General features: G+C 34.2%; 2 protein-coding genes, 1 non-coding gene and 2 pseudogenes across 3 annotated transcripts; 3 read left to right on the plus strand and 2 right to left on the minus strand.

Annotated features, from left to right (window-relative positions):
• The first annotated feature begins 430 nt into the window (after positions 1 to 430).
• Positions 431 to 1135, plus strand: LOC145558585 (ubiquitin-ribosomal protein eS31 fusion protein). Its single transcript, XM_081619872.1, has one exon. It carries the CDS (start codon positions 515 to 517, stop codon positions 983 to 985), a length of 471 nt encoding a protein of 156 aa, XP_081475998.1. The 5' UTR covers positions 431 to 514; the 3' UTR covers positions 986 to 1135.
• Positions 1136 to 2563: 1428 nt separating this feature from the next.
• LOC145559900 (synaptotagmin-3-like) lies at positions 2564 to 9503 on the minus strand (annotated as a pseudogene).
• Positions 9504 to 13532: 4029 nt separating this feature from the next.
• Positions 13533 to 14071, plus strand: LOC145557742 (large ribosomal subunit protein uL5z pseudogene; annotated as a pseudogene).
• A 1140-nt stretch (positions 14072 to 15211) lies between these two features.
• On the plus strand, positions 15212 to 15283 carry TRNAD-GUC (transfer RNA aspartic acid (anticodon GUC)). The gene has a single exon. It is a non-coding gene; the product is annotated as a tRNA-Asp (tRNA).
• Positions 15284 to 15532: 249 nt separating this feature from the next.
• Positions 15533 to 17535, minus strand: LOC145557743 (protein trichome birefringence-like 43). The gene is made up of 5 exons (XM_081618913.1): positions 17261 to 17535; positions 16906 to 17077; positions 16540 to 16715; positions 16268 to 16426; positions 15533 to 16004 (listed from the first exon to the last, which is right to left on the minus strand). Exons 1-5 carry the CDS (start codon positions 17533 to 17535, stop codon positions 15692 to 15694), a joined length of 1095 nt encoding a protein of 364 aa, XP_081475039.1. The 3' UTR covers positions 15533 to 15691.
• Positions 17536 to 19210: the final 1675 nt, after the last annotated feature.

A 19210-nucleotide genomic window follows, 5' to 3' on the forward strand; every position in this document is an offset into this window, starting at 1 on the left:
GCGGAATATCTTGTGTTTCATGGTTGTTGCATCTAATCCTATATACATGAGGTTGCAACTATCCTATATACATGAGGTTGCAGCTAAGAATATGTGACAAACATAATAAAAAAATCACATATTGTAGACTTAGACCTGTCAATTTGGGTCAATGAGTCAGGTTCGAGTCATATTTTGGATTATTTAGTTTGAATCGATTGGATCATTACAGAATACGAAATTGTGCCGGATGAAGTTATCGGGTCAGGTAAGAAATTAACAAGTTTAAACGTAGCCTTTTTTTTTTTTTTTTGAAAAGAAGTCTAAATGTAGCCTATTGACTCTATTCCTTAAGTCCATTACCCAATGAATCCAAAAAGTGTAATGGGCTGGGCTAGTAACACAACCCCTCAACAAAACCCTAATTTCCCCCAAATAAAAACCCAATCAATCCCCAAAAACCCTAACCCTCACCCTCCTCCCTCATTTCATCAGCAGCCTGAAAAACCAGAGGAGAGAGAAAGAGAGCACAAAAATGCAGATCTTCGTGAAAACCCTAACGGGTAAAACCATAACCCTAGAAGTCGAATCCTCTGACACAATCGACAATGTGAAAGCCAAGATCCAAGACAAAGAAGGCATCCCACCCGACCAACAACGCCTCATCTTCGCCGGAAAACAGCTCGAAGATGGCCGCACTTTAGCCGACTACAACATCCAGAAGGAGTCAACCCTTCACCTTGTTCTTCGCCTTCGTGGTGGTGCCAAGAAGAGGAAGAAGAAGACTTACACCAAGCCTAAGAAGATTAAGCACAAGAAGAAGAAGGTTAAGCTCGCTGTTCTTCAGTTTTACAAGGTTGATGATTCTGCTAAGGTTCAGAGGTTGAGGAAGGAGTGCCCTAATGCTGAGTGTGGTGCTGGTACTTTTATGGCTAATCATTTTGATCGCCATTATTGTGGTAAGTGTGGTCTTACCTATGTTTACCAGAAAGCTGGAGGTGATTGATTTCATTCATTCATTCATTTCCAGTTTTTGGAGTTTAATCCAATGAATTCTGTTAACTAGTTTTTAGTTTTTGTTATCAAACCTATGTTTTGTTGAGGATTGGTTATTATAATTACTCTTATTTGGAAATGTTGAATCTACAATTTTGAATCTTTGTGTTTTCTTATTATGTGTTTGATTGTTGATTGTTTTTAGCATATTTTTTAAAATGTACACCCTCCGCCCCCAAAACTTCGACCTTTTGGCCTAATTTTAGTCCCAAAATGATACCCATTTGCATTAAAATACCCACCAATTTACAACAATATTTGTGCAAAATTAGCTTTCTCATATAAAAATTTGTTTTTTTTTAATGTATTTTTAATACTTTATTTGGGGACGGAGGGAGTAGTAAAATGGCTTATGTACAGTTCTAAGCACATTATTTCATACAGATTGTTGGTTGTTTATTGTTTTTATCAAAGTTGAGGGAGTATAAAAGTAAAGTGTTCATCCCATGTTTTGACTACAAAAATTGAAAGAAACTGAATTTAGGAAAATGAATTTTGAGTTTTTGACAATACCAACAGTAGTTGAGCAACTGTTATACATTGTGCTCTGCAACAAAATATTTAAAGCAGTTGAATTTGAGTATAACCCAGCTTATATTTGTGTAAAACATCATGGCCTGCCAGAATTTCTAAGTTAGGGGCCAAGATTATACCTCCGTATTACATTTACTTTAAAAAAAACAATTTAAGATTTGATCCTTGACAACTTGCATATTACTACACCAAAATTAATGACAATGAACAGCAAATTTAATTAACCCCTTGGCTCCGCCCCTGCATGGCCTGACTGCCCCGCCCTCCGATACAAAGCACAGTTTAAATTCTCCACACTAATATATTTGAACCCTATAGCATTTTAATGCATCAACTCGAGTAAATAGTTTTGCTCGGGGACACTTTTCAGATACTGAAACATAATCTTATACATGGGAGGTTATCATCAGAGTAATCAAGAATTTGTAAGGAACTCACCTTTGTTTTCTTTATTTTACCTCTGAACAGTCTAATTTGCATCAATATGAAAAATTATACTAGTATATAAAAAACTATATATATACAGACTTGCATTTTGATCTATTGGAATGAACACAAAATACTATTAGTGGAGTCCAATTTTGGCCACACACGAACTCGTGTAAACAACAGATAGAATTTGATACTTTTTTTTAAGACTAATAATAACAATATGGACTTGTAAAGTTGAAAGCAAATCTCACTCCCTTGTCAAGGCCTTCAATGTAAGTATTGGTTCTCCAGTAGTGAAATCAATTAATCAGTTGTGCAGTACATGTATCAATGGAATATGATGTACAGCTCCAAATACTTTATTTTCGCTTGTAACAAATTGATCAATGGACAAAAAATCAACCACGGGAAGTTTTTGGATAGGATAATCCTGTCAAGACTTGGATCATTTTATTGAAATCTATACTTTACCATCTTTTTGTTGAGGTTGTCGAGATTTCATGGCCTCACAAGGCAAAATGTATGTACGATAACGTTTGTTGTTCGAGTAAATTTTTTGAAATCATATCGTCTGCCACACCAACTTAACATGGACGATTCCGTACTCAGAATCAATCAGATTGTATTTCTCATTGACACGTCCATTGTTCACTACATCAGCCAGACTGATCTCCACAAACCCAGCTGAATCCTGCACAATATAAAGTTTCACAGTTAATCAACAAGAAATAGTATTAGCAGATGGCTTTAAGATACTATAAATGGGGCAATTGAGGAGCATATTTTTACTTTTCTTGTAAAACCACAAGTTCTACATTCGCTGAAAATTTTGATGTACAACTTTTCATGCAAAAGTGGCTCATCAACTATATATGTAAAGTGTTCATCCCACCATGGATTCCGATTTCTCTTGATAGTCTGCAAAAACATTGATGAATCAGAAACAAATTGAGTTTCTGACTATAAAAATTAGTGAGAGATGAATTTTGATAATACGATGAATATAGGTGAGCAGTTGAGCAACTGTAATACATTTCTACAATGAAAAACAACTTTAATATAAACAATTCGTATTAACGAGCACTTAAGCCATTTCAGAAAGAAATGATGAATTCAGATGAACTTCAGTATAACGCCACTTAAACTTGTCTGAAACTTCTTACATTGAATGATTTGATGATTCAGAAAAATTATGAATACCAAGAAGCTTACGAAGAAGTACATTGTTTATATTTCATCCATCATAAAAAATACTCCGTACATTTTCAATTGCACCATGCAAACTGTCTGAACTCTGAAGGCAGAAACATAGCCAAGCTGCCCTCAGTCAGTGTTACAATACTTTGAAGTATAAAGCAAGTTGTTCACAGAAGTAATACAAGGTATAATACACACTTATTTGCATTATGCAAAATAGTTGCTGGGGTTTTTATGTATAAATCCAGTAACTTTTTTTTCCTATGAAAACCACTCCATCCGTCATCCGGATTGAATTGTCACATTAACAATTTAAATCACAGTTCTATAGTAAATATCAATTTTAGGCAGTGGAAGTACAACATTGACTTCTTGTTGAGCACAATGCAACACCTTGCCTAACCGCCTCTGACGGAAGATCCTTGAGCTGAATCTGTCCACCAGGAGCCTAAGAATCCTCCAAAATCAGAGGCTAGTGGAAGTCGATTGTTCTAATGCCTCCAAACATTATACGAATTGCTAGGGCTTAAAAGCAATTCTCTTGCTGGTTACAAATACATTGAAAATCACATATAATAAATCGACTCAAGTAAATATTTTTGCTTGGCAACACTTTTAGATACTGAAATATTTTCATGTACATCTTCGTTATCATGAGAGAGAAGCTTCAATAAAAAATTGTGAGTAACTCACCCTTGTTTTCTTTATTTCACCTCTGAACACAATCTGAGCATAAGCGTTGGTGTGCTGCTCTCCCTCTACATCTTTCGCTGATATGACGTTAACCAAAAGTGCTCCACTTTCACAAATAATTGAGGCATCAGATAAAGATCTATCTATGCTGTCACTCCCCTGTCTCCCCAACTTGAAAGGATCAAAAGTGAGCTCGACTACAAGCTGCCCCCTTGGCTTCTTATCAGGAGAATCGTTCACATCAAAACTCTTGAGTAAGTCGAGGGTAAAAATCTTTTTCTCGTGGGGAGTTAGTTGATTCAAAGGTACTACTTGCATCCCCATATAATCATCTCCTCCAAACTGCATGCAAAAGCATTAATTGTGAGATAATTAAAGCTATATATAATTACATATTTACAATGCCTTCAATGTGGTCATGTAATGTTGTAAACATTAGCAAACTCATAAATGTGAGGGAACCCAACTATGAAAACATAACCCAATAATGTTCTTCCAACAAGGGATGTGAAAGTAGCAAGAAGGTGATTTTTTATTTTTTATTTTTTATTTTTTTTTTCAACAAGCTAAATCAACCATGGGGTAAAGTGTGAAACCACATTTCATACAGATATACACATCTAATAAAAGGGTTCCAAATTTGTAAGCAACTCATACAGATTAACAGATAGATGTTTAGTGTCTACTTCTAGGATTATCTTCTAAAGCTGTGATTTCTTATTTTCAACAGGTCATCTGATGGAATAGATTATGTCTGATTAATGATCAATTGATCATTGACAGTACTCCTGCAGAGATATTTTCTTTGTAGAAGCCAAGGGTATTCAATACGTCTAAAGCCTAAAATTGGACCATAATTAGGTGATAATTGATGACTGAAAGTCAGTCTAAGAGAGTAAGAGGAGTTTAAAAAGAAAACCTTGTCCCAGTCATAAACTTGTAGCTCAAGAACTTGGGTTTCAGAATCCTTGACGAATAGTTTAAAATCCTCATTCCACTTTGGATTCAAGGTCCTGTTCTTGATAGATGTTTTCCCAATGTCCTTTTTACATTGCTCAACCTTAATTTAACATATAGATCAGATGTTCCTAAAAGATCTATCTTCCAAAGCCTCATTGCCCGGATAACTTTTACATATAATATGCCGCCAACAAGCTTGGCAACTCTGCATGGACGTACAACACACAAAATAATAAAAAGGCGGTAAATGGATGAAAACATATCCTGAGCAAAGAGGGGGAGGGGGAGGGTGGGGGGGGGGGGGGATAGTATACAAATAAGGTGTGATTATCAGTCATTTAATACGGACTGCTGGTGTAAACTTTGATAACCAACACCACATCTGTAGTCTGTATAGTGCTTCAAAATGCATCAAAGTCTAATATAATTTGTGTGTCTCTAATATCTATATACATGTATATATATACAGCTCACCCATCTATGAAGTAAATCTTACGTTGACTGATCAAAAATGGGAAATTTATACGATTTGGGCTAGTGATAAAGGCTTGTAACTTGTTTCTTGATAGTTTCCTGCACATAAACAGCCTAGTCAGTCAGCTATACGATATATCTACAATTTGGACTGCTGACCTCTATCCATTAAACTAATCCTATGGTTTTACCTGAATTAAGCGATAAAGACCAGGTATAGACATGACATCTCCTCCAAGAACTTTTAGTCCAAAATCCACATGCGGCTGCAAAAAGCTTTTAAGATCAACAGTAGGAGTTGCTAACAAATTTTGATGCAACATACAAAAACTGATTTAAATAGGACAATACCTGTTCCAATAATGAGACCACTAAGCTTTCGAAACATGGGAATGTTGGAACAAGGGGTTACAGGTGTATCCTAAGACTAGCGAATACTTGTACGTCCACAAGCTGAAAAAAGAGGACATTTGGTTTTCAGTATGAATTAGATTTTAGTATGGACTAAACTATACCTGCATTGAGTCGATTCTTACTTGAATCCTGATTTTTGCTGACATAAACTTGACAGCAAACACTATATTGGGATTTCCTGCCCATCTAATAGCTGGTTCCAAGACCAGTTGCTTTTCATTCGTCTCATATACTTTCATACCTGCAAAAGGTGGTATCAGTAAAAATGAAAGGTTCAGATGAAACTCAAGAAATAAAACTTAAGCTGGTTCTAAACTTCACAAGTCACTGCAGACATTGAAAAGATATCAATTGTAGTTAAGCAGGACTGCTGGAGTAAACAAAATATGTTTCTTGTCCAAAAGATTACACAAATGTAACAGAATTATCCTTGATCACCACAAGAAATAAAGAATAAGCCTATAACTAAAGATATCAAAGGTAATATGAAGTATACATTTGCAAAACAAGATTTTTAGAGGGATTAAATTCCGATGAATGAACATTTTCTTTTGGCCACTAAGATTTAGAAAATTAAAGTATCATGATCCTCAAAATAAATTAAAAAAAAAAAAAAAAAAAAAAAAAAAAAACCAAACAAAGGCATAAAATTGTCCAAGTTAAATTATTTTTACCATGAGTATACTCACCAAGTCACTGATAAATAAGAAAATAATATTGTCTAATAATTAGCTTTACAATTATTAATTACATGTAATTGAAGATATTGTTAGCCAGAGATATGTTTTGAATATTGTACAAAAAGTGAATGAGATAAACATTAAGGATTGAACAGCAGTTGTACAGCCACTTAATATCAGTCTAGAATAGTCAAACTAAACCAACAAGCAGGCCTTTGAGAAACTAGTTCATGAACAAAAAACTTTTTCCAACACATGATTTATGGAAAATTGACAATATAATTGAATCTAGTCTGAGACCAAGCTAAAGACAGCATAAACGAAAAAATAGAAGCAGAAGACAGGAAAGTAAACTACTGCAGTAGCTTTAAAAGCCAAATTTCTAATCTGACATTCTGACATAACATAGGTTAAAGCCGCTTCTGGAGTTCAGGAAACTAAGAGTTAAACTGTTATAATAAGCCTGGAATGACTAAAATTAGCAGACCCAGATTCACAAAATTGAAACCAGGACTTTATTAAGCTAGAAATCAACTAAATGTATTGTTGAACACCAAGGCTGAGAATCCAGACAGAAGTAGTTTGAATCAGAAATATCTTCAACAGAAAACACTACAGCAGTGTTGTTTTACAAAAAAGAATTACTCTTGACTGGTATTGTAGAGATCTCTAATCATGTTATTAAGAGTTGCCTCAAAGATTCAGAGTGCCTGCTATACATAGTAAACAACTATACACGACTTCCCCAAACAGGTTCCTTTTAGAGGTTCTTTTCCACTAAATTAGAGAAGACTTTACAGTTTATTTTCAACCGAATTCAATATAAAAAGAATTAGTGATGAGCATAGTGTCAGGCTGAGCCACATTTGAATTCTCTCCTGTATGAGACGAATGAACATTAGAAAGAGTTGTACTTCATCATGCATTATTACTCAAGGACTATGTCGAAATTAGAACCATAGGCAGAATATTTTTGATATATTAGCCAATACCATCTCCTCCTTATCTGAAAATGCTATTTCTCAAAATTAGGTGAAAAATTACAAGGTCCTTGAAAGATTTGTTCTTCCACACAAAATATAAAATACATGTACCATATATTAATATATGTGTACTAGTAGCTAAAAATCAAACTGGTAAAGCATACTCACCATAGAATGTAGGTGGAAGGGTTCCAAGACTTGGATTCTCTAAATTAATGTCTAGCTTATATTTTCCTATGAAATCAAATTGTTTAGGCTTTGCCTTGCTTTTGATCATGTTGCAGATTGCCTGTTCATATTGATAAATTGAACATCAGAGTTTACTCAAATAGTAGTTTCACACTTTTGCCAAGAAAAACTCACCCCATCAAGGTAAGGCCACATATTTAACACAAACTTGTTCAGCCAATCCACCTGATTCATTGAAGCCGGCTTAGGATATCTTCATCTAGATCTTAAAGGTAATTAATAAGAAATCTGAAAACTACTACTTACTCGATCATGATCGGGACTCTTTACCCAATTTGGAATATAGGGTAAAGCACTCAACAGAATATCTCTATCGAATTCCTGAAGTGGTATAACAACTGGCACCTGCGTCCATATTTAACAAGCTCATGAGTAAAAAAATTTAAAGAAACCTTCTTGATGCAAACACAAAATAAAATTTTTAACTTATAGTCAGACTAAGCAATTGAATTAGTTTGTTCATATGTTGCATCTGAGCAATTTGCCATCCTGTTAGTCTAAGTAGTATTGCCATGGCTGCAGAGCTTCTTAATCCAGAACATTGAGATAAATCACACTGAATGGTTAATTTCAAATGCCCATTTAGTACGTTCGAAAAACAGATGCTCCAAAGTCATCATAATTAGCTAGAAAGAATTCAACACTTATGGAAAGTAGATTAAGAGATCATAGCATAACCAAAATGCCCACTAGACCCTTGCTCAAAGATACTATTTTACATTATAGAGATGTAGAGAGACCCTTAATTGAGAATAGGCTACAATGTATTATCAAATATTTAGGTGTATCAAGATCATCAAAGGTGGTGGCTCAAACAGGATCAAAAGCATTGTATCGATAGTATTCAATTTTAAAGTCAAGGATATCACCCCCAAACTTTTACCAACTAAGCTAGTACACACCCATTAGGTACATTCGATAGGGGGAGGGGGCGATCTTTATTCTGCTTTTACTACAACCATATGTACATTATAAAAATAAACAAGATCAATTTAATTTCTCAGAATCACCATCATAGTATTGAAGATCTTCCAGTAATTTTATTTGATATCAGGCCATTCAAAGAGAGATACAAAAAGACAGCATCAATCCATTTTCTTTCAATTTATATGATTATCACAGTTTCACTCCTCTATCGATCCAGATATAGTCTAAGAATTTTAGCAACTTAGCATGGAGGGGAGGAAGACTAATATCTTGTCAACCCTCCTACTCAACATGACATTGCTGCCAACTATCAAACAAACAAGAACTTAACTATTTAATGAACCAACTTAGCCCAAATCAGTGAATGCACCTTAGCTAATTCTGGTGCAAGAAATTCAGTGAATGAACCAACTTAATCAAAAACCTTAGCTCCAGAATCCCATTGAATGTTTACACAATGACCAAATCCTATTTATCTCTTTTTTCGAGATTTTGCAACGAATTATAGCAAACTTAAAGGTTGGAAGTATTCAACTATATAAATCAAATTAAAGCACAATTGCACAAATGCTATAGTTTATCCATAATGATAATCATTCATTTGACATAATACTAAAAATTCAGCTGAAAGAACTAAAACCCCAAGAATAATATAATACCATTATATCAAGCAAAAAAAAAAACACAAATAACATGACAAAGAATTGAAAATGAACACAAAGTACATTAACAAAGAAAAGATTATACAATTATCATAAGTATAAAACAATCATCAATCAGTCAAACATTTTATCAAACAGTAAATGTGCATTACCACACCATCTTTAGGCTCAGAATATATGAAGAAGAAAAACCCAACAGCAAGTCCAATTGGGACACCAATGCAAAAACCCAGAATTCCTATAAAAGTAATCACAAAACCCATAACTTTTTTCTTTGACATAATCAGTCTTTAACTATGATATGATATACAGTGTTCATAAATGCTTTGTTTTTTGGTTTATAAGTATAATAGTACAACATATTAGAATTTATGGCTTTATATACTAGGCAGTTAAGCTAGAGAAATTTGAATTTATATATCCAATGGCTTCAGAAATATTGATGTGATGATTATATGTATATTGTTGAGAATAATATAAAAGCTACAAAAATAATCTATCAAGTTATTCTCTTTTTTCTTTTTTTGGTAAGTAAACATATACAAGTATTATTCAATTACTTTTCTTTTGGTAATCTTTATGAAAGTGACTAATAAATACTCCCTTCCTCAATTAATAGTCACTTTTGCTATTTTTGTTGATTCAAAATGTTAGTCATATTTGTTTTTTCTTTTAAGTACCATTAATATTTTTTTTTACTAAAATTCTCTAATATTTGCAAAAATATTTGTGCAAATTTAACTTTTCCATGTAAATTTTACTTTCCCATGTACTTTAATTACTTTCACTCTCTACTTTTTTGCATACCCAATGTAAATACATTTTTCAATGTACTATTTTTCTTTAAAAGTGACTATCAATCAGGGACGGAGGAAATATGTTTTTCATTTTATAAATTTGCAACCCAGTAGATTCTTTAATTTGTTTGTTGGAGGATGAATAGTTGTACACGTGATTCACCTTTATAACCTACATAAGTCATGTTTGACGGTAGCTTTTCAGGTAATGATTAGTGTGTTGGCCAAGTTAAAACATTAGAAAAAACAATAAGAGTATTTTTATACTTTATGTAAGTACGTAACGATCAGTGGTAGAGGTAATGTATTGGTAGCTTAGCTTTCCTCACACGTTAATAATGTTAGCAATTGGAAGGTACTCCATACTTATTAATTATTACGTATAGACGCATAGTCAAATAATCCCAACTTTCACCTGTGTTTTCTTCAAACAATCTCAAACCGGTCAACAACTTAATATTTAAGGTTACTTGACCGCGAGTGGCCAAATAATAATAAAAAATTCATTTTTTTTTTTTTTTTTTTTTTTGCATGCATGGTTTGGTTTGGGTTGGTAGCCTAGCACGGTGTCTGTGTGACATCCTCCTGCAGTCCTGCATCCAGAATTTCTCAAATTTCAAAGAAAAAAACCTGAATTCGTACTACACAATAAACACAAGCTAAATTTTCATTAATACCACCCAATTTTACTCTGCTTCTCACCCATTTTCACTCTCAGAAGTGCAATTTTGCTCTTACAGGACTCAATTACTGCTACTTCTGGTATATTTATTTATCTACCTTCTTTCTCTTCTACCCTTTTTATTCATCATAATCCCCTTTTCTTCAACTTTTTGGGGTTTTTTTTGCTGATATTTTTTATTGGTTTGGTTCTGAAATGGTTTATTTCTTCAATTGTTAGTGGGTGTTTTGGATGCATTGAATGAGTAAATACAAATGAAATTAGTTGACTATCATATTTTACTGTGGTTTTTGTATTTATCTTTGTATATAATTTATAGCTTTATACTTTGTGATTATTTGTGTGAGTAGCTCACAAGTCACAACTATTCATTGTCTTTTGTACGTTTGTGTTTTAGGGATTCAAGGGTTTTTATTTTTCTGTGTAAAATATGATTAAATTAAAGAATTTGTTGGTCAATTGCACTTCTTTTAAGGTTTTAATAATTGTTAGGGTTTGAAATTTATGTATGAGAGGAAGTGCTGACTGACTGCTGAGAGTTTGGGATGTGTGTATGAGAGGAGGTGCTGATTGCTGAGGGTTTATCAATGTGATGGAGTAAATTCACTTGAGTCCTACATCGAGTTGAAAAAGAAAAAGGCGGTGTATTGGGTTGTGTTCTTGTGTATGCTGGTGATTTTGAAATTTGGTGGGTTGATATTTCGGTCTTTTGGGTTTTGTTGATGCAGTAATAAAGATGAGGTTTGCTGGGTTATTATCAAAGTATGGGGAAAACTTGTCATCATTTTGTGTGTTGAGTCCTCAGTTTTAACTTGATTTTGCATTGTCCTGTATAGCAAGGGTTGATTTACTTTCGTTAGTAGTTAAATCGTGATTAATATTGCTTTGGGTTATTGAATTGGTGTATTCTTGAATACAACACGAGTAGTTGAATGGTTGTTTGTCTGTCTAAGTCTTTCGAGTGAATTGAATGTTGTCTATCGGTCTATTTGTTTATTTCATCTTTTGTTGCTTGGCTTCTTGCGATATTTGCTTTTAATTGCAGCTAGTCTGTTGGTCTTTGGCCTTTGTCCATAGTAGTTTTATTGGGTGGAAGTCTTGATTGCTGATCATAGTAGAGTGTACTATTAAGATTGCAGATTGGATTTTCTTAACTAATGTATCAGAATATTCACTATGATTTTAAATGGGGGCTTGTAAACTGTGTTGTTCAGGTTGTATCTATTGCCTTTAATACTTTGTGCTGAAGGTGCTGATGTTTTTTCTTCAGCAATTATTATGAAGTGTATCATCTAGCTTCATCTGGCAGACATGTTTTGAGATTTTATGCACTAATTTATTGTTTGGCTTGATTCTGTTTTCTGAATTTCTTTATTTTGTTGAATCTTAAATTCTCTCTGTCTTTCGTATATCAGTAGAGATTAATAGTAAATCTGAATGGAGTATTTCAATGCAGCTTCTTTTCCTTCCACTTTCTTCAATGGCCCTCCATAAGATGAAGATATTCAATTCTGTTGCCAGCAAGATTCTGTGCATCGTGAAATCTTCTCAACACTTCAGCAAACGTGGATTCTGCAGCTTCTACGGTGAGTCAACAGAAGCCAAGAACGTGAACGTCTTCATGAAACAGGGCCCACAGAAATCCATGGAGTCATGGGAAGAAGATGGATCGCTTCGATTTCGGTTTGATGTTCCAGGAGTCCCAAAAGAGAAAGTAAAGCTGGAGGTTGTAGGGAATACATTGACTTTTGAAGCTGAAGCAGTGGAGATTCCATGTGATGAGGGAATTCGGGCTTACCACACTTCCATTGAGCTGAACCCAATATTTTACAATCTAGCCAAAGTCCAGGTAGAACTACTTCATGGAGTTCTGTACATTGACATTCCTATCCATTCCTCTCCCTAGATTTTATCGTGTCATGAGTTTGTGAAATGGTAGCCTATCATCTATTCATTTCTTGAAATGTAAATACACAACAAAATATTTCTGTAATCAGAGTTAAAACTGAAAATTCTGTCTCATAGACCCTATTAGAACCCCAGAATTTTATGCTCCTCTTCTAAAACATTTCTGTAGCACATTCTCTGCATTACGAAATAGTAGTTTAGCTCCCCATTGCTGGACTGTTCTTCTTGTACCGTTGTACGTACATTGATTTAGGGAAATCTTTCAGTCAGCAGTAACCTAATTTGGAAGCTGATGCTGGAAAATGAAAAGAAATTTTGAAATCAGAGTGAAACTGTCTCATACATCAACAGATTATTTTGTATATGATGTTTAATCTGAACCTGTTCCTAATGCTGTGCCGTTTTAATTTATGTTTCCTGCATAAGATAATGGTTTTTGAGCTTTAAATGTTATGAGCAGTATCGTAGTTTTATCTGACCAAGAAGGTAAGAAGTATACATGGCTCGTACAATACTTTGTGTGATGTTACATACATTACTGTCAGTTTTGTGTAACATAGGAATATATGAACATGTGTAACTAAACAACATGCGCTAGAGTTGTTCCATAGAGAAACACACAAGCAAGTTCGTGGAACCATGGAAGAGCTGCAGCCACATTCGAAGTTCAGGGGTTAGAAATGTTGGGATACCATGGTGTGAAACTGCCTGCTTGGGCAATTGATAATAACATGGTAAAATCTCTCCCTTTTCTTGTAAAGCTTCATCTTGAAGATTGCAAGGACTTGGAGCAAGTGCCACGCTTAGGAAAATTAACGTTCTGAAATTAATTAAGGGCAGTGGAATCAGACAATGTGGCCTGGCTAAACTCACTACCAGTTGAGGCTTTTAAGTGCCTATCTGAGATGCACATTAAATATGATAAAGCGGTGGAGAGTACTAATGAGAAGATTGCTTGTAACGTGACTGTTCGAGGTGATAAGGCAGTGCAGCTACTCGAAAGTGGTTTAAACTTTAAAGGTCAAGGAGTACGAGTTGCTCAACAAAAACTTCAGTCACACTGGCTGCTTTGGTTTTGGTATTCAAGAACACATTGATATTGGAATTAAGTATGTTATCTTGACTATTAGCTTTCTTTCTTTCATTAATTATTGCTAGTGTTGCTTCAAATATGGTCGATTGTTTGTTTATTTGCTAGTTGATATTAAGTTGATCATCAATCTTAATTATATTTCCTCTTTTCAGGTATGACTTTTCTACTGGTATCTACGGTATGGACTTCTATGTTGTTCTCGAGCGTCCTGGATACCGTGTTGGCAGTCACAAAAGGTGTAAGGCTCGAGTTGGAAATCAGCACAGAGTTACCAAGGACGATGCCATGATGTGGTTCCAGAGCAAATATGAAGGAGTTATTCTCAACAACGCCCATAATATTGCTGCTTAAACTTGGCCAGCACCAGCATTCAAAAGGATATCTATCATTTTAGCTCTCCTTTTATGTACTTTTTAGTTTCCTCTTGATTGCTAGATTAGCTAAAAGGGCCTCTCTTGATTAGGAAACTAATATTTCCTTTTTGTGGAAAGAAAACAATGCCTCGACCCATGTGCCAAAGCAAACAAAAGAAAAAGAAAAAAAAAGAAAAAGTATCCATTGGGAGCAGAATGACAAACCAACGTCAAAGAAGAACGGTCAAATGATAAAGCATGCACAAGTTAAGTTGTGACACTTGTCACAACTTTAGAGGTCACATATTTTTTGTGACTTAAATCTCTAAAACGGCTATAACTTGTTAACGATAACTTATTTCAGAAAACCAAAAACACCAACGACTATAATTATGAGTTGTATGTTTTATTATTATTGTAACTTTGCAGAATTATTGTCAATGTACCTTTTTTAATATGAATGTAATTTCTAATTTTTTATGTATTAATATGAACTTTATGTTTAAATTGAGTTCAAGTCTATTAATGTTACTTTATATTATTGTGATAATGTACAAGATTGCTACTCATGACATTTCATCTAACCAAACTCTTATCTTCTGACATCCTTTGTTTTATGACCACATATCATTATCTGAAATCTTATCTTCTGATTAACCTTATCGTTTTTTTGTGTAGATAATTTATCAGATTGCTCCCATGACATTTCATCTAACCAAAATCTTATCATCTGACTCGATAATTTATCAGATTGCTCCCAAAATCTTATTAGTTGACGAGCATTCAATAATATTAATTTTTCTTTATAGCATATTGAACCATTAAATGTGTAGCCAAGCATAACATCCTCGATCTCTTCTAGATATATATTTGCCTGAGCATGTAGCTGGCATGTTTATGGATTTGATGCTTTCGCTTAGCATTAACGCGACAAGTTTGATCGGGCAGCATGCTGGTTGTGGGAAATTATAATCTACCATTACCGAATGTCATTTACAGTAAGTACATGTAGGCGCAAAAGTCACTCGAATTCGTTGTTGACCTCGGTTGTGAACGTTGAATTGTCAAAACCAAAAAAAAAAACAAAGAAACTCATTTATTGAATATATAATAAAATTTTCATTACTTCAACAACAAAGTCGTTGTAGTATAGTGGTAAGTATTCCCGCCTGTCACGCGGGTGACCCGGGTTCGATCCCCGGCAACGGCGTTTAACTTTTTAATGATTTTTGCTATACATTTTAAATAGACAAAATCAAATCCTTGAAAATCACCTTCTTTTTTTTTTTTTTTTTTTTTTGATAATTAGCTTAACCGTTGTGGAATAAATAAGTTAAAAGGAAAAATAGCTTTGCAATCCTAGGTGGCATGGCAACTTTTTTTTTTTTTTGATAATTAGCTTAACCGTTGTGGAATAAATAAGTTAAAAGGAAAAATAGCTTTGCAATCCTAGGTGGCATGGCAAGCTAATTTGGCAATAAGCTTGCCGTTGGAGTTGCTCTAAGATTTTATTTCTTAAAAACCTTCAACGCTGTAAAAAAAAAACAGTAAGTAGAAAACTAAGAAGTGAAACAGTAAATGTGACCCAGGTTCGATTCCCATTGACAGCGGCGTAAAATCAAGAAGTAAAAAAATAAAGGGAAGCATAAAGGAGATGATTCCAAGCATCAGGCACACCAGGAAGACACCAATGACTACAATCAGGAAGTCTATGTCTACCAATTCCGTAAACTCCAGGATGTCCATCTCTTCTTAATTGAGAAAGTGGTGTTACTCTTAACAATTCTACTGGCTTTTCCATTTTCTTGATCACCTTTTCTACTATCCTTTCTGCTGGGTGTTCTTCTACTACTCCATTGTTTGTTGCTCCTAGTAACGGTCGCTTTACTCCTATACATGTTCTTGCATTTGGAGCTGTCCAGTTCAGGGCACTGCAACACATACAATACTATACTTTGATCAACATGTATAATGGTAAGTGTCGCGTAATTCAGTAATCAGGTTGAAACTATCTTATATATAATCAGTTTTGGAAATTATTTATTTGGATTACTAAATATTATGTACTTGTATGTTAGTATTATAATATAAGGTGAGGACTTATTTCAGTTTCATAAATTCAGGTTATATTTATTATGTTTCAGATAGAATTTCTACAAAAAAAAAACAGAGTTTATAAGAGAAAGTGTCTTACTTCATATGATCAGGGGAGACTCCTTGAAAAAACACCCTGATATCAGAAGAGCTCAAATGTAAGTCTACCCATCTAGTCCATGTCTTCAACCCCTTTTCGTATGCAACGAGTCGGTCCATGTCTTTATACAATTTATTCCCATCTTCAATGAAATCCCACCTGCATTTACATACAATTTACTTAATTACTTGCAAATTTCTTTATTATAAACTTGTGTGAGAAAAATTAAAAACAAATGTTACGTCTTAAATTAATGTCATTCTAGTACTTACGGCTGTTTCCTCCCGGTATGAAGCCACCAATGCCAAGTATTGAAGATCAAAATGTCGAAACCCTTCCACGACTTACCTTGGCTTACTGAATTCAGAACTAACACTCTGCCAGCCTTCTTATTCACAATCTTTATAAGGAATCCGTCTCTCAACAACGTCAAAGATGTATTATAGTCCTGCATCCGTGTATAAGTTTCCATTATTACATCATTTTCTTTTGTTGAAATTACCAATTAATTAACTTGGAACGTCTCATATTAGCTATATATAGAACTCTCTTGGTCTCTAAAGATAAGAAGTATATATTTTTCATACGCAAAGTAGTTTAGGTTATTCAAAAGGATTATTAATGGAACGTAAACTAACCGGGAAAGTGAACTCAGAGAGGCCTCCATTCCTAGCTAAGGTGTACTTAGATTTTGGCACGGCCGTGTGGAGCATGCATGCAAGAGATTGCCATTGATTCAGGCTTATTGAATCTCCCACAAATAGTATTTTCTTTCCTCTTAATCTTCTTAAAAAATCAGCACCATCAAACCTAAAGGTTGAAGAAAAAAGGTCATATTTTCTAGGGAAAAAAATGGATATCCTAATGCAACATATTTATCTATCACTAAACAAATCATTATGAAAACATGCCTCATTTGGGTACTGTTGTCACGTTACTAGTTCAAAAATGAATACGTGACAAAAGAAATTCGGCATTTAAGGCGAATGTTACCTTGGAAAAAAGCAATGAGAAGGCTTCCATCTAAACTTGAGATAATTTTTGTCAGGTCTTCCATTTTTTTCACAACCAAATTGTTTCTCAAAGAAGGGACAACTTGATGCATCATAAAGAGGATATGAACTATCATAAACCCATTTTCCTGTATATAAATCACATGAGTTTGTACTAATCTCTTTCTTTCTACTAGTAATATTCCAATTTTGCCCTTCTCCACTCAACACCATAACCAGCATAAGAAGCATAGCAAAAGCAGTTGAGTTTTTCATGATGAAGAATGAGTTGGTTATGAGTTGCAAATGGTGTGAAAAGTTGGGCATTTAAAGTGGTAAATTTTATTAATGGGTGGTTATATTTTAGAAATACCAAAAAAAAAAAAAAAAAAAAGAGTTAGGGCATGTTCGGCAAAATGTAGCTGTGAAGGTAGCTGTAGCTGTGGAGATAGCTGTGAGCTGTGGAGATAGCTGTTAGCTATCAACAAGCTGTTAGCTGTGAAAAAAGATAATTTAGGTATGATTGTTCGGTAAAGTAGTGGTTGACTAGCTGTTACATTTAAGAATTAATATTTTATTTTTAAAACTATACATTAAATTTTCAAAAGCTACTTCAAAAGCTACCTCTAACTTCAAAAGCTAATAATCCTATCTTTTAATAAAAGCTACCTCCACCACTAAAAGCTACTTGAACCATTACTTTGCTAAACACTCACATTTTTTGTTGTCAAACCACTAAAAGCTACCTAAAAGCTACTCAAAAGCTAGCGCTGAACACGCCCTTAGTGGGGGGTTATTTTAAGGGTAGTGTACACAAGAAAGGGGAAAAAAATCAAATGTTTTGAAGTTTACATATTTTCAAAATTAAAAATAAGGGAATTAATTTTACGAGCATTATTATCTTGTGTATTAGCACGGATACATTCTAATATAGGGTATGGAAAAGTATAGGTATGTTGCTTAGCTACCGTGTGCGAGCAAAGTGAAGCAAGTAACGGATGAGAAACTGAGGGAGAGAAAAAGAATGTGTGTTAACTGCTTAATTAGTTTAGATGATGAAGATGGATGGCAACTTTTTGCTTACTTTAATACCATTTCATAAGAGAATTATAATTGATCCAAGAGTGCATATTTTTATGAGATGATTGATTGGGGTAAGCTTTAATTTTCATGTTTGTGTTGTTTATTTGAAAGTCCGCTTTCAGTTACAACAAAATTGATAGAGCTAGGTTTCCCTTAGGACTCTAATGAGAAAGCCAACTTGTTACGCTACGACCACTAATTGATATGTGACTAAACATGAACATAACCTGTTTACTCGAATTGTCATCTCTTTTTTTTCAACTCCGAGAACAATTTAGTTTTGTTTCTAGTAGCTTAGTAGTTAATGGCTAACATAGGTAGTATTGATGCAATGTAAGCATAAAAAGGACAATTTTTAAAAGTATAGACCATGTAATAAAAAGAGCAAGCTGTAGATCTAATCTTGATCAATTTATGTGTACATCGACATCACTTAATAGAGTATCGGATACAAGACATGCATGTTATAATCACTATTTATTCGTGTGATGGCACACATATTACTTAGATGTGGTAATCGATTTAAGAAATTAAGTTAAAGAAAAATGGTCTCCAAGGAGTATGACATTTGAGAGTTAGTGATTAATGGTAGTCATAAGCCACGAGCCCACGAAAAACCTAGTCATGCAAGGGCGCAAGGTTCTTAATAATTAAATAGCTTCCACAGCATGGCTAGGTCGAGGCACCTCCAAAGCGAGTTCACAGCCTCCCTATCAGTACAAAATTAGTACTATTGTGCACAACTGATCTAATCTGAATATGGTTATAATCCACCCTATTTCATCACCTAGCCATCGATTTATTGTGGGCATTAGGTTTTGAACTCTAAACACAAGTATTACATGGTCAGTGATCCAACCAACTCAAC

The sequence above is a fragment of the Chenopodium album genome, chromosome 9 (assembly GCF_948465745.1).
Source record: "Chenopodium album chromosome 9, dcCheAlbu1.1, whole genome shotgun sequence".
NCBI lineage: Eukaryota > Viridiplantae > Streptophyta > Magnoliopsida > Caryophyllales > Amaranthaceae > Chenopodium > Chenopodium album.

Coding starts and splice junctions, on each gene's coding strand:
- LOC145557743 (XM_081618913.1), bottom strand. CDS start 17,535: ATGAAAAACTCAACTGCTTTTGCTATGCTTCTTATGCTGGTTATGGTG. Junction 17,078..17,260: donor TCTCATTGCTTTTTTCCAAG/GTAACATTCGCC, acceptor TTCAACCTTTAG/GTTTGATGGTGCTGATTTTT. Junction 16,427..16,539: donor CATACCGGGAGGAAACAGCC/GTAAGTACTAGA, acceptor ATGTAAATGCAG/GTGGGATTTCATTGAAGATG.
- LOC145558585 (XM_081619872.1), top strand. CDS start 515: ATGCAGATCTTCGTGAAAACCCTAACGGGTAAAACCATAACCCTAGAA.